The 15,029-nt window shown below is 49.9% G+C and overlaps 1 protein-coding gene across 6 annotated transcripts in view; it reads left to right on the forward strand.

The window, feature by feature from the left end:
* SETX (senataxin) overlaps positions 1-15,029 on the forward strand; it is a 67,235-nt gene that overhangs the window by 15,670 nt on the left and 36,536 nt on the right. For all 6 annotated transcript variants that reach the window (XM_062207323.1, XM_062207324.1, XM_062207325.1 and 3 more), the window contains 5 exons: positions 242-361; positions 3,837-4,008; positions 4,117-4,204; positions 4,705-8,967; positions 13,781-13,880. In XM_062207323.1, coding sequence (XP_062063307.1) covers positions 242-361; positions 3,837-4,008; positions 4,117-4,204; positions 4,705-8,967; positions 13,781-13,880 — 4,743 coding nt within the window. The remainder of the gene's footprint in view (positions 1-241; positions 362-3,836; positions 4,009-4,116; positions 4,205-4,704; positions 8,968-13,780; positions 13,881-15,029) is intronic.

Consider the following 15,029-nt stretch of genomic DNA (forward strand, 5'->3'; position numbering starts at 1 on the left):
TCATCTTAGATTTGATGAAATACGAGTTATGTGGTAATCCAAGCTAGTGTCAACTTTCCCCTTTTACACTGGAATCCCTCCTTTGCTTGGGAGCCTTGTTTGTAAGTGTCTCAGAGCTCAGTGTTTAAGGAACTGGATTCTGTTTGGCTTCATCTCCGCCTTGTTTTCTTCTGCCCCCTCAATCAGAATGCACTGCAGTTGCGTGCGTCATGAGCTGAGGGGGTTGTGAATGATCTTACAGGTATTTGCATGTTGCTGACCATTCTCGAGGAGCAAGCCATGGACTCGCTGCTGTTGGGCTCAGATAAACAGAATGATTTTATGCGATCAATACTTCACACCATGGAGGGACAGTCGGACGGTAATGAAGTCTGCTTGCTGTGTGCTTGAGCGCTGTGAGGATGCACTTTTAGAATGCTCACGATGCTGTTTGAATTGAGGTGTATTGTGTGAAGAAAAATAATTTTTTTAAATGACATAGGGCACACATTCAAACTTTACAAAGAACCATTAAAGTTTAATTCAGGGGCCGGTGCTGAGGCGTAGTAGGTTAATCCTCTGCCTGCAGCACCAGCATCCCATATGGGCTCCAGTTCACATCCCGGCTGCTCCTCTTCTGGTCCAGATCCCTGCTGTGGCCTGGGAAAGCAGTGGAAGATGGCCCAAGTCCTTGGGCTCCTGCACCCAGATGGGAGACCCAGAATAAGCTCCTGGCTCTTGGCTTCAGATCAGCCTCGCTCTGGCCGTTGCGGCCATCTGGGGAGTGAACCAGCAGATGGAAGACCTGGCTCCTGCCTTCGGATCAGCGCGGTGCGCCGGCCACAGTGTGCCGGCTGCGGCAGCCATTGGAGGGTGAACCAACGGCAAAGGAAGACCTTTCTCTCTGTCTCTCTCTCTCACTGTCCACTCTGCCTGTTAAAAAAAAAAAAAAGACCCCCTCTCTGTTACGCTGTCTCTGTCTTTGTAACTCTACCTCTCAAACGAATAAGTAAATCGTAAACAACAACAACAAAAAGAGTTGAATTCAGTGCCCTCCTTTCATAGAGGATCGCACTGAAGCCTAGGGAAGTTACCGTCTTCATGTTGCAGAAATGAGCAGCTGAGTGAAAACCGGAGCCCGTGGGAGCCGATTGTTAACACAGCAGTAACATGGTGTGGCTCCGATGGCCTGCTGCTGCCTTCTGCCATGGTTTCTTGGGTTGCACCAGCCACACATGGTATCTTAGTTAAAGATTCATTTTTTCAGTGCCACTAGTTGTGTTCCAAGGCTCAGTAGCCACATGTGTCAGGTGTCTTAGTGTTTTAGACAGCGAGATAGAGATGTCCCTCATCAGGAAGTTCTCTTGGCTGAGTTGCTCTAGGAAGTCCAGGAAATGGGACCTCACAGTGCGGCCATGCTGGTACTCGATCTCCACTTCTTGTGCTGATGGCTGTATCGGGGGGTTCATGGAGGAGATGCACCGAGATTTGTGATGTGGGCATAGTGATTGGCTGCAGACCAAGCGCGCCAGTAACTGTTTCCCTCCCTCACTCCTTCCAGCAGCTTGGTTATAGATACAGACTCTGGGAGATTCTAGAAGAAATAGATTGGGGCCGGCGCTGTGGCGGAGCGGGTAAAGCTGCCGCCTGCCGAGCCGCATGCCATGCGGGCGCTGGTTTGAGACCTGGCTGCTCCACTTCTGATCCAGCTCTCTGCTGTGGCCTGGGAAAGCAGTGGAAGATGGCCCAAGTCGTTAGGCCCCTGCACCTGTGTGGGAGACTCGGAAGAAACTCCTGGCTCCTGGCTTTGGATTGGCGCAGCTTTGGCCGTGACAGCCAATTGGGGACTGAATCAGCGTGTGGAAGATTCTCTCTCTCTCTCTGCTTCTCTTTCTCTCTCTCTGTAACTCTTTCAAGTAAAATAAATCTTAAAATAGGTTAATGTTATTAGACCTGTTCGTGGCATATATATATATATATATACATATATATATTTAAAGATTTTATTTGAGAGGTAGAGTTACAGACAGTGAGAGGGAGAGTCAGAGAGAGAGGTCTTCTGTCTGATGGTTCACTCCCCAGTTGGCCGCAGTGGCCGGAGCTGCGCCGATTCAAAGCTGGGAGCCAGGAGCTTCTTCCTGATCTCCCATGCAGGTGCAGGGGCCCAAGGACATGGGCCATCTTCTGCTTTCCCAGGCCACAGCAGAGTTGGATTGGAAGTGGAGTATCCGGGACACAAACTGGTGCCTGTATGGGATACCAGCACTGGAGGCAGTGGCTTTACCTGCCGTGCCACAGTGCCAGCCCCCCCATACTTTCTCAGTGAGGTACAGCACCTGCCCTAGAAGAGAACTGGAAGCGAGTCAGTGGTTGGGAGATGTTTAATGGAGAAGGAGGCATTTAAGCTGCACCTTCACGATGGCTCCCATCTTGATAAGTGAAGCTAATTGTGACGGCATTGATGCTTATGTGGGAAAAACCAGTGCTGTGGATAGTGTATGATGATGGCAGGATGAAAGATAAAGTTGGAAAGAAGCAATAGAGCAAGGTCTTCTAAGTTCTTGACTGAGCTTTTGAATTTTCTTGGAAGACGGTAAGGTCTCGGGCAACATCTTGTCACTGCCACTCTGACAGTGGTGAGGGGAGGGTGTGGGCGGAGTTACGAGCTTGTGAGTAACTGGATTCCTGCATTTGGAAGAAAAGTGAGTAACAGGAATGCCGTGCTGAGATGCACCCTCTTTCTTGCTTACGCATTTGCTGTGGAGTCTCTGACATTAGCTGTTGTGCTAGAGGCTTCCTTTAGATCCTTCTCTCTCTCTCTCTCTCTCTTTTAAAATTTATTTGAGAGGCAGAGGAAAAGGTCCTCCATCGCTGCTTCACTCCCCAAATGGCTACAACAGCAGGAGCTGGGCCAGTCTGAAGCCAGGAGCCAGGAACTTCTTCAGGGTCTCCCACCTGGGTGCAGGGGCCCAGGTGGGCCATCCCCCGCTGCCCTCCCAAGCCGTAAGCAGAGAGCTGGATGGGAAGAGGAGCAGCCTAGAAACAAACCAGCGCCCATATGAGATGCCGGCGCCACAGGCAGAGGCTTGGCTTCCTATGCCACAATCTTTTCTCTTTTTGCCTTTATTTTCTGTTGTTTGTTGGGAGATGGAAGTTGTGGGAAACACTGAAGAGCTTAGTAACAAAGCGTGTTTCGGTATAGCAAACAGGGTGAGAACTCAGGCTGTGTTTACCTAGACTGTGTTACCCATTAGCAGCTCGTTTCTTTCTTTCTTTTTTTTTCTTTTTTTTTTTTTTCAATTTTCTTTTACAAAGCCACCATAGTATTGCTTGAAAAAAAAAATTGAAGATTCTCAGCTTCTAAAAACTTCTGAATTGGCAGACTTTTACTGTAAATTGATTGCTGTTGGGGGGGCCGGTGCCATGGCTCACTTGGTTAATCCTCTGCCTGTGGTGCCGGCATCACTTATGGGCGCCAGATTCTAGTCCTGGTTGCTGCTCCTCCAGTCCAGCGCTCTGCTGTGGCCCGGGAGTGCAGTGGAGGATCGCCCAAGTGCTTGGGCCCTGCACCCCATGGGAGACCAGGAGAAGCACCTGGCTCCTGGCTGTGGATCAGTGCAGCGCCGGCCGTAGCGGCCATTTGGGGGGTGAACCAATGGAAGGAAGACCTTTCCGTCTCTCTCTCTCTCTCTAACTCTGCCTATCAAATTAAAATAAATCAATAAATTAATCAATAAATAAATTGCTATTTTTGCTTTATTTTAATTCTTTTAGAATTAAGTATACCAAATTCCAAAATTATTTTATTATGTTTTCTGATTGTTTTGTGATTTAGCAGTTGCTCCATTGTATTTCAGATGACAGTGTGGATCCTTTCTGGCCAGCACTCCATTGTTTCATGGTGATTCTGGATCGCCTTGGGTCCAAGGTCTGGGGTCAGCTGATTGATCCTATTGAGGCATTTCAAACCATTATCAACAACGAGAGCTACAAGAGAGAGATCCAGAACATACGGAACAGTTCTGTAAGGTTCGTTCATGTCAGGACCGAAGGAGGACTGTTGCACCTGACGTAACGAGGAGTTTTTCTTTCTTTCCCTTCATTTTAGTAATTTCTGTTTATTTTTAACATTTTAAGGACCAAGTTAGAACCGGAGTCGTATTTGGATGATATGGTGACTTGCAGCCAGATTGTATACAATTATAATCCTGAGAAGACTAAAAAGGTACAAAATACTTAAATCCAGCGGAGCTGTAGCCCTGTGTTGTGTAGCCGTGTTTGCTGCAGCTAGTGGAACTGCTGGCTGTATGCTCCGCACCTTTTCTGAATCTGCTGCTACATAAAGGCCTTGTGACCCACAGGCCGTTGTGCGTGGCGTGAGGCGCGGAGTCCGCACCTTGCACGTTTGGGAGGCGTCGTCTTCGGTGCATTTGGAGAATGTGGAAAGCGTGTGGGCACGGGAGGAGATAAGTGGCATGGGGAGAAAGCAGAGCCAGCTGGTGGAAGGAAGGCCACAGGGTGTGAGTGTGGAGTAGATGGGCCTTCATCAGACTTTAACGTCAAGGCCAACAGATGTCTTTTTTTCCCTTGGGAATTATATATATTAAAAAGAACGTCAAAAAAAGAAATAGAAAAGCTTGAGAAGTGTATTTTCTTACACCTTGGAGGTAAACCTATAATGAATGGTGCTTGTTTATCTAAACGTCGGTATTTCTTTCATTTTAGGATGCAGGGTGGAGATCAGCCATCTGCCCAGATTATTGTCCGAACATGTATGAAGAAATGGAAACGTTAGCCAGTGTACTTCAGTCAGACATTGGTCAAGACATGCGTGTTCATAATAGCACGTTTCTGTGGTTCATACCTTTTGTTCAGTCCCTGATGGATCTGAAAGATTTGGGTGTGGCGTACATAGTGGAGGTTATCCACCATCTGCACTCTGAAGTCAAAGATGTCCTCAATCAAGCAGATGCTGTGTGTGACAAAGTCTCTGAGTTTTTTCTGCTGATTTTGGTGTCAGTGATTGAACTGCACAGAAATAAAAAGTGCTTGCATTTGTTGTGGGTGAGTTCCCAGCAGTGGGTGGAAGCCGTCGTGAAGTGTGCCAAGCTCTCTACCACTGCGTTTGCACGGAGCTCTGAGAAGTCCTCTGGAAGTGGCTGCAAAGGAGCGGCCATGATCTCGTCGCTGTCGTTGCACTCGATGCCATCTAACTCTGTGCAGCTCGCTTGTGTGCAGCTGATCAGAAGTCTGCTCAAAGAAGGCTATCAGCTTGGGCAGCAGGCCCACTGTAAGCGGTTCTGGGACAAGCTTAATTTGTTCCTTCGGGGAAATTTATCTCTAGGTTGGCAGTTGACTAGTCAAGAAACCCATGAGTTACAAACGTGTTTAAAACAAATTATCAGGAACATAAAATCCAAAGTACCTCAGTGTAGCACTTTTGTGGATCTGACTCCTGCTTGTAAAATCCCTCCTGTGTCTTACAAAGACGAAAGTGACCAAATAGAGAAGAAACCTAAAAATGACACGCACTGTCTGGAAAATTGCAGTCCAACGTTTTCTAAAGACTCCGTGAAGGCTGATGCTCACCAGATGCAAGAGAGAGCATTGGTCCAGGCGGAAGAGGAGGGCGTGGAGCAGGATCGAGTGAAGGGTCGGAACCCAGGAGGCAACGTGTCCGCTGCGGCGTGCTCGGAGCCGAGCGGTGAAAGCCACGTCACTGAGAGGGCCCAGGGCCCGAGCGCAGCAGCTGCAGGGAAGCCGAGCTCCTCGTGCACACCGCAGAGTCGCAGGGCAGGAAGCGCTTCCGAAACCGGGTGTGACAGGGGACTGACGCCAGCGTGTGCTTTGACTGATTGTGGCAGTAGTTCTCTGGGGAAAGTGTCGTCTTCAAACGAGGAGTTCTCTTTCAAGGATGATCTTGGTAAAACCTCAAAACCAAAAACCAAGGCACAGAGAGATGAAATCTGTGCCAGGTTGTCACGGGTCATAAGGAAGCAGTACAGGAAGACCACCTGTGTCACTGATGCTGGCAGTTCAGAGGAGAACCCGGCTGTGTCTCACCCTGAGAGTTGCTATTCAAGGAAACATGTGGGAGTTCAGAAAGAGAACGGCTTCATACACAATCTGTCTCTAGATGCTAATGCTGTTCTAGATCCTAATGGAGAACTAAAGAAACAGTTGAAAGCTGAAGAGTTAGATATTTTCTCTTCCCACAAAAGCAGCTGTAAAAGACAGGAAGGTGGTGTTGATGGTAAGGGTGTGGTCCCTGGGGTAGACGTGAACAGTGCCTCAGTGAAGGAAACACGTGCACTTAGAGAGTCTGTGACTGTGCTGGACTCTAGAGACAAGGCCGTGAACATGGGCGTGGATCTGCTCTCGTGTAACTTGGCGAGACAAGAGGCGCCTGGCAGCAGTCCTCGCTCTGACACTTTAACAGATTCTCAGGTAGACAGAGACCTCCACAAACTCTCCTTAATGGCTCAAGCTAGTGTCATTAAGTTTCCATCCGATTCAGTGCATAAAAACTCATTCCAGCTACAAGGAAAAGTAAAAGATGATAATAAAAGGCATTTTAAAGCCAGCCAGGATAATGGTGAAGACCTCAGCTGTGGGCAGGTCATTGTTATTTCAGATTCTGATGAAGAAGAAGAAAGAATCCTGGATTTTGAGAAACACAAGAAACAGAACCAAAAATGCCTTGGGAAAGTGCCTCCAGGGCAGCGAGCTGCGGTCGTTAATACTAACATGGAAAAAAAGCTAACAGAAGAGGAGATGGTGTCCCTCCTAGAGGCTGAAGACAGTGAGTCGCAGTTGTTTGAGTTTGAAAGCTCATCTGAAGTATATTCAGCTTGGCAAGATGGTAAGCCAGAGCCCAAGCCACATGGAAATGTACCCTCACCCAGTCCACGTGAAAATGTACCCTTTCCCAGTCCACGTGAAAACGTACCCTCTCCCAGTCCACGTGAAAACGTACCCTGTCCCAGTCCACGTGAAAATGTACCCTCTCCCAGTCCACGTGAAAACATACCCTCTCCCATTCCCCGTGGAAAGGTTCCTTCTCCCACTCTGACTGACATCACACCTGAGTGGTACTTTGACCGGAAGACGAGTGAGTCTGATGCGAACACTAAGAAAGTGGCCAAGGGCGTTGAAGAACGTGCGGAACCACAGAGCAGTAGTACTGCTGAGGAGGCCTGTGAGGTTGAAGTCAGACCGAAGAGAAAACGATTGGAAAAGCCTGGGGCCGAGGAGCCTGCTGGGCCTTCGTCTTCTGTGAGCAGTGCAGACCGGTCTGGGAACCGGAGAGAACTTCCTGGGAGTGCAGACGAGAGGAGCGTAGCTCCCGATTCCAGCGCTGACAGAGCCGCCACGGTTTCACCCAGGAAATCCCCCAAGCTGCGTACGTACTCAAAGCCCATCAGGAGAGTCCTGCCTTCGATAACGTCTAAGAAAACACCTTCAAGTGCCAGAAGAGGGCAGAATAAAAGTCTGAATTACCTAAGTTGTAGGACGACGCCTGCGATTGTGCCACCAAAGAAGTTTCGCCAGTGTCCTGAGCCGACTTCAACGGTTGAGAAGCTCGGTCTGAAAAAGGCCCCTCGAAAGGCTTTTGAGTTGTCCCAGCGAAGCTTGGACTATTTGGTTCAGTTACGTGACCACGGCAAAACTGTCGGAGTCGTCGATACACGGAAAAAGAGTAAATTAATTTCTCCTCAGACGCTTTCTGTGAGGAATAATAAGAAACTACTGATCAGTCAGGATGCTCAGCTGCGGAGGCAGGTGAGACCCAGGTCACGGCAAAATGCACACAGAGTCTTTGATTGTCCGACTGTGGCTGCTACCAGTCCAGAGCCGTGTGCGGCACAGGGGTCTGCGTCTGGGCCCGGCTCTGCTAGGTCAGATTGTAAGAAGGGTGGGGTGGAGGTGCTTGCCGACAGTCGTGGAAAGCAGTTCCTACAGTGCGTGCCCCCCGAACCAGAGGCCATAAAAGCACATTCTGTTTCTCGAGCGGCTGGTGACGCTGGTCTTTTGAACCAAAGTGATTCTGTGGTGTTAGATGGAAAAACACCAGCAACGGACTTGATTACTTCCACTTCAGAAGACCCGTTCCCTCGGGGTGGAGGTGGTTCCGCGGCTCGTCCTGCCGAGGGGGCAGCATTGACCGAGGCAGAGCCTGGGTCCGGCAGTGACACAGACGACGAGAGCTTATTTTTAACACAGAATGACCCTGAAGATATGGATCTGTGTTCACAAATGGAGACTTACAACGATAAACTAATTGAAGTAGGTCATGGGAAGGTGGCAGAGGATGCTCTCGGTGGGCCTCAGTCGGGATATTTGCATGACACAAAGTGCAAGTACCAGGATTGTGTTGAGACCATGAAAAACGCTGGTGACTACTGCACGAGGCACTCGGAAGCTAAAGTTGCGGATGAAGATGTGTTTCGTAAGCCTGGCTTGCCTCTTTCTGCAGCCAAGCCTTTGCGACCTTCCACTACTAAGATTTTTAGCTCAAGTAGCACGTCGCGAATTGCTAATTTTTCCAGGTCCTTGGAGAATGCTTCAGCACTTACATCAGCTCTAAAGAATAAGTGCAGCGGGATGCAGTCTGTCCTGAAAGGACCACAGCCAGCTGCCCTGGTACCTCCGGAGCCGGGGGGCGAAGGGAAGGGTTTGTGCGCTGTTCTTCCTCAGCTCCCAGGTAATCCCAGCAGGCAGCGGCACACGCTGCCGTTTGGTGAAAGCAAGTCTCTCTTCTCCGCTTCCTCTCCAGTAAACGTCCCCTTGTCGTCACAGTCTATCTCTGACACCTTTGTTCAGGAGGTCCTAAAGTGGAAATACGACATGTTCTTGAACTTCGACCAGTGCGGGCCCCCGGCAAGCCTTTGTCAGTCCATCTCGCGACCTGTGCCCGTCAGATTTCAAGACTGTGGAGATTATTTTAATGTTTTTTTCCCTTTGATGATGTTGAATACTTTTGAAACAGTAAGTACAGTTCACTTGTTTGTCTCTCGAGACTTCCCACGGCGGTGCTCTTTGTGACCATGGATGTTAAGGGTACAGTTGGAGTAATGAGCCTTTCTGATTTTATATTGAACAGACATTTGCGCCAGCCACACCGTTCTAGATGGTGGTGACACACCTTTTTTTTTTTTTTTTTTTTAAGATTGATTTATTTGAAAGGCAGCCAGGAGCTTCTTCAAGTCTCCCTCGTGGGTGTGGGGCCCGATCTCCTGGGCCATCCTCCACTGCTCTCCCAGGCATATTAGCAGGCAGCTGGATTGGAAGTGGAGTAGCTAGGACTTGAACCAGTGCCTATATGGGATGCCAGTGCTGCAGGCCGAGGCTTTAACTTGCTGAGCCACAGCGCTGGACCCTTTTTCTGTTCATTTTGATATCTGTGCTTTTTTTTCCCCTTAATATTTATTTATTTCAGAGTCATAGCTATACACAGAGAGCAGGAGGGGCAGAGAGAGACAGAGAGAGAGAGAGGGAGAGGGAGGGAGAAGGAGGTCTTCCATCTGCTGGTTCACTCCCCAGTTGGCCACAACAGCCAGAGCTGTGCCAATTTGAAGCCAGGAACCAGGAGCACTACCTAACTCCACATTCCCACGCCCCCAGCACCCCATGGCCTATTATTAGCAGTCCCAACTCCCCCTCCTCCCATCCCGCCCATCCCATGGCAACTACTCCACTTACTGTCTATACAGATCTGTCTACTCTGGCTAACACACATAAATGGAATCACGTAATATTTGACCAGGTCTCCCATGCGGGTGCAGGGGCCCAAGCACTTGAGCCATCTTCTACTGCTTTCCCAGGCCATAGTAGAGAGCTGGCTCAAAATTGGAGCAGCCAGAACTTGAACCGGCGCCCATATGGGATGGCAGCACTGGAGGCAGTGGGTTTACCCACTACGCCTCAGCACCGGCCCTATACTGCCTTAATTCCTCTTTTCAGATGGCTGATGATTTCTGGTAGCTGAACAGTGGATTGGAGCATTATTCATAGTAGCCAAAATACGAACACAGCCTATTGTGGATCAGCTGATTAATGGATAAACAAAATGTGGTCTATCCATATGATATAACTCAGCCATACAAAGGAATGACGTTGGGTACATGTTCATTGATGAATGTTGAAAACATTAGGCGAAGTAAAACAAGTCAGTTACAGAAGGTCAAATATTACGTGATTGCATTTATGTGTAGACAGAGTAGACAGATCTGTGTAGACAGTAAGTGGAGTAGTAGTTGCCATGGGATGGGCGGGATGGGAGGAGGGGGAGTTGGGACTGCTAATAATAGGCCATGGGGTGCTGGGGGCGTGGGAATGTGGAGTTAGGTAGTGCTGATAGTCACCCAGCACAGGAGACCCAGCCGTGGGACTCTGGTGTGTCCGGTGACGTGTGTGTCCTAACAGGGTCAACTTGAGAAGCAGCGGGTGAAGGAGGCTGTGGGACACAGGAGAGATTCTGATACATTTCTACAGAAGCGACCTAGGTGATCAGACCGTGGGAGTCAGATGGATGTGAGGGATGCCATAGCATGAGCTACCTCAACTTTAGGTTTATTTTTTTTCCTTTTTAAAAAATTAATTTGAAGATTTATTGTTTGAAAGGCAGATTGGGGTAGGTGCTCTGGCATGGGGGGTAAAGCCACTGCCTGCAGTGCCAGCATCCCACATGGGCACCACTTCAAGTCCCAGCTGCTCCACTTCTGATCCAGCTCTCTGCTATGGCTGGGAAAGCAGCAGAAGATGGCCTAGGTCCTTGGGCCCCTGCACTCGCATATGGGAAGACCCAGAAGAAGCTCCTGGCTTCAGATCGGTGCAGCTCCAGCCGTTGCAGCCATTTGGGGAGTGAACCAGCAGATAGAAGACCTCATGCATGCTTGCTGGCTCCCTCGCTCTTTCTCTGCCTCTGCCTCTCTCTAACTTTCAAATAAATAAATCTTAAAGGCAGAGTTTGGCCGGCGCCGTGGCTCAACAGGCTAATCCTCTGCCTTGCGGCACCGGCACACCAGGTTCTAGAACCAGTCGGGGCGCCGGATTCTATCCCAGTTGCCCCTCTTCCAGGCCAGCTCTCTGCTATGGCCCGGGAAGGCAGTGGAGGATGGCCCAAGTCCTTGGGCCCTGCACCCGCATGGGAGACCAGGAGAAGCACCTGGCTCCTGGCTTCGGATCAGTGCGATGCGCCGGCCGTAGCAGCCATTGGAAGGTGAACCAACGACAAAAAGGAAGACCTTTCTGTCTGTCTCTCTCACTATCCACTCTGCCTGTCAAAAAAAAAAAAAAAAGGCAGAGTTAGAAGGAAAAACAGAAATTTTCACCCACTGGTTCACGCCCCAAATGGTTGCAACAGCTAGGGCTGGGCCAGGCTGAAGCCAGGAGCCTGGAACTTCATCTGGGTCTCTCACAGGGGACTCACACGGGGGACTCTCACAGGGGACTCACAGCATCACAGGCAGTGGCTTCACCTGCTGCGCCACAACCTCGGCCCCTAGTTTCATTTTTTAAATATATATTTTATTTATTAGAGAGGGAGAGACAGAGTTCTTCCATTCGCCGATTTACTCCCCAAAAGTGTACAATGGCCAGAGTTCGGCCAATCCGAAGCCAGGATCCTCCTCCGGGGCTCCCATGCGAGTGCAGGGGCCCTTGCACCTGGGCCAACCTCTACTGCTTTCCCAGGCCACAGCAGAAAGCTGGATCGGAAGAGGACCAGCCGGGACTAGAACCAGTGCCCCTATGGGATGCCGGTGCCCACAGGTGGAGGATTAAGCTGCGCCACTGCACTGGTGCCAGTTTTATTCTTTATGTTAAGATATTGCACTTAGGAGGCCGGCGCCACGGCTCACTAGGCTAATCCTCCGCCTTGCGGTGCCGGCACACCGGGTTCTAGTCCCGGTCGGGGCACTGGATTCTGTCCCGGTTGCCCCTCTTCCAGGCCAGCTCTCTGCTGTGGCCCGGGAGTGCAGTGGAAGATGGCCCAAGTGCTTGGGCCCTGCACCCCATGGGAGACCAGGAGAAGCACCTGGCTCCTGCCATCGAATCAGCGCGGTGCGCCGGCCGCAGCGCGCCGGCTGCAGCGGCCATTGGAGGGTGAACCAACGGCAAAAGGAAGACCTTTCTCTCTGTCTCTCTCTCTCTCACTGTCCACTCTGCCTGTCAAAAAAAAAAAAAAAAAAAAAATTTAAAAAAAAAAAGATATTGCACTTAGGTGCAGTTATAATCCATTTTGTTTTATATGCAAGCTTTTCAAAATACCAGAATATCTGAATGGAAGAGTGGGCCTCACCCCTACCCATATGTCAGTATCTTTTTTTTTTTTTTTTTAAAAGATTTATTTATTTGGAAATAAAGGCAAATTTACAGAGAGGAGCGGCAGAGAGAAAGGGGGGGGGGTGTGTCTTCTATCTCCTGATTCAGTCCTCAAATAGCCACAACAGCCAGAGCTGCACTGATCCGAAGCCAGGAGCTTTCTCCAGGTCTCCCGGCGGGTGCAGGGGCCCAAGGACTTGGGCCGTCTTCTACTGCTTTCCCAGGCCACAGCAGAGAGCTGGATTTATTGATTTATTTGATAGGCAGCATGACAGAGGGAGAGACAGAGAGAGACAACTTCCATCTGCCGATTCCCTCTCCAAAGGGCTGCTGCATCCAGGGTGCATAACAAATGAATAGAGGCCGTTGCCACAGCGATGCACTGTTTACCTAATTCACACTTTTCTCACTTTTCTGTGTTAAATGCAAGGGTTGAAAACCAAATACTAGGGGGCCAGCACAGTGACACCAGAATCCCAACAGTGCCAGTTGGAGCCTGGCTATTCCGCTTCCAATTCAGCTCCCTGCTAATGTGCCTGGGAAAACTGGACGACGGCCCAAGGGCTTGGGTTCCTGCCACCCATGTGGGAGACAAGGACAAAGCGTTCTTGTTCCCTGACTTCCTCCCTACCTCTCCTCACCAGCCTAGGTCCGAGAGCTGGGTGGTGGTCGGATTAGCCCCTTGTTCCCCGGTATGCGGGTGGGGTGGCGGTTGGATTAGCCCCTTGTCTCCCGGTATGCGGGTGGTGGTCGGATTAGCCCCTCGTTCCCCGGTAGGCGTTGCCAGCCACTCCTCTAGTATCCCTGCTGAGTGTGAGTCCACATGGGGAGGCTGCACTGCCGCTGCCCAGAAGTCACTGACAGGGCAGAGTAGCAAACTCGAGCAGGTGAGGCAGGATTAGGGGACAGTCAGCAGAAGGTGCAGTCTTTGTCAGAGATGGTGGAGAACACAGGACAGTGAAGCAGGAGGGAGAAACCGCACAGAAAAGCCAATAGGAGGGGTGGGGTCGCACGGGTCACAGCGAGGAACTCTGCTCCTGATGTGGGAAGCCCTAGATAGAAGGAAATAAAGTAGAAAATCACAGCAAATCTCTCATGAGGTGCCAGGCGGGGATAGAGTGGAAAAGATGCATAGAGCAGGATGTCAAAGTGCCAGTGTACAGGTCAGGAAAAAAAACTGCGCTAGTTAATAGAAATTAAAACTGAAAAATTTCCAGCAAGAGAGAAGACTTTGAGAATTGAGGTTGCGAGGGACTGACTGTTCCTGCACTGGTGCACACACACAGGTGCGGCCTGGTAGTACCACTGGTTGCAGCAATGCAGTTGTTAATTTTAGAGCTGAAACTGCAGTAGCCACAGCTGGATAAGGGCAGCTCTAGACAGCTTAACTCAGCTGTTAGAATCATCATTGTACGCTGGGAGTCTGGGTTCTGCATTTTGTTTTTGCTTTGTCAGTTTGCTTTTTTGCTTTCTACAGGTGGCGCAGGAATGGATGAACTCTCCAAATAAAGAGAATTTCTATCAGTTGCATTTGCGAAAATTTCCTGCTGATTATAAAAAATACTGGGAGTTCGTGGGTGAGTGCTTTCTTTTTTAAGCAGCTTGGAATATATGGTACAATAATTTTTAAAAAGCATTTTATTTATTTGAAAGGCAGTGCTACAGAGGAGAGAGAGACAGAGAGAGAGAAAGGTCTTCCATCCACTGGTTCATCCCAAATGTCTGCAGCAGCCAGCTGAAGCTAAGATCCAGGAGTTTAATCTGGGTCTCCCATGTGGATCCAGAGGCCCAGCACTTGGGCCATCTTCCACTGCTTTCCCAGGCCATAAGCAGAGAGCTGGATCAGAAGAAGAGCAGTGCCCATATGGGATGCTGGTGCCACGGGCAGAGGCTGTGCCTACTAAGCCACAGCACCAGCCCCATGACAATAATTGGAGGTGTCTGTTTACGAGGAGTCATTGTTATTTGAATTTCCCAGAACATAGGTATTTTTTTTTTTTTTAAGATGATATTGGAAAGTCAGAGTCAGAGAGGGTGAGGCAGAGAGAGAGTGAAAGATATCTTTCATCTGCTAGTTCACTCCCCAGATGCTGAGAGCTGCTTCAGGTCCCCCAAGTGGCTGGCAGGGGCCCAAACTCTTGGGCCATCTTCCGTTGCTTTTCCTGGGCTGTTAGCAGGGAGCTGGGTCAGAGCTGGAACAGCAGGGACACAGCAGGTGCCCATGTGGGATGCTGTCCTCGCAGGTGCTGGCTTCCCTCCTGTGCCACAACACTGGCCCCAGAACATGTTTTCTAAGCTAAGGTTTGCAGCATCTTACAAGAATCAAGTGTGTTTAGAGTCTCAGTAAGAATGAATGCTGGGACAGTTAATGAGAATTGTGAAATAGGCTGTCATGCCCCACTTCTTCATCTTCCCTCTTCCCGAGTCAGCGAGGTCCTAGCCAATCCTCCTCCTCCACCAGCCCTGCTGGAGAGTCCCCGACTTCACTGCTCAGCCTCCACGTGTGATGACTTGGGAGGACTCGCAGGACCAGCATGTAGTCATAGCATAGCTTTGATCTATCACGGTGAAAGAAAGCAAAATGAGCAAAAGCTAAAGTGACCCGGACGGCATCTGGCAGAAATCAGGCCCAGTCTGCAAGGCTCCTTTCCTGGCGTCACACAGGAAGCGTTTGGTCCTCCCAGCAGCAAGGTGCTAGGATAGCAGTCTTCAGGGGCCGGCGCTGT

This window comes from Lepus europaeus, chromosome 12 (assembly GCF_033115175.1).
Source record: "Lepus europaeus isolate LE1 chromosome 12, mLepTim1.pri, whole genome shotgun sequence".
Classification (NCBI taxonomy): domain Eukaryota; kingdom Metazoa; phylum Chordata; class Mammalia; order Lagomorpha; family Leporidae; genus Lepus; species Lepus europaeus.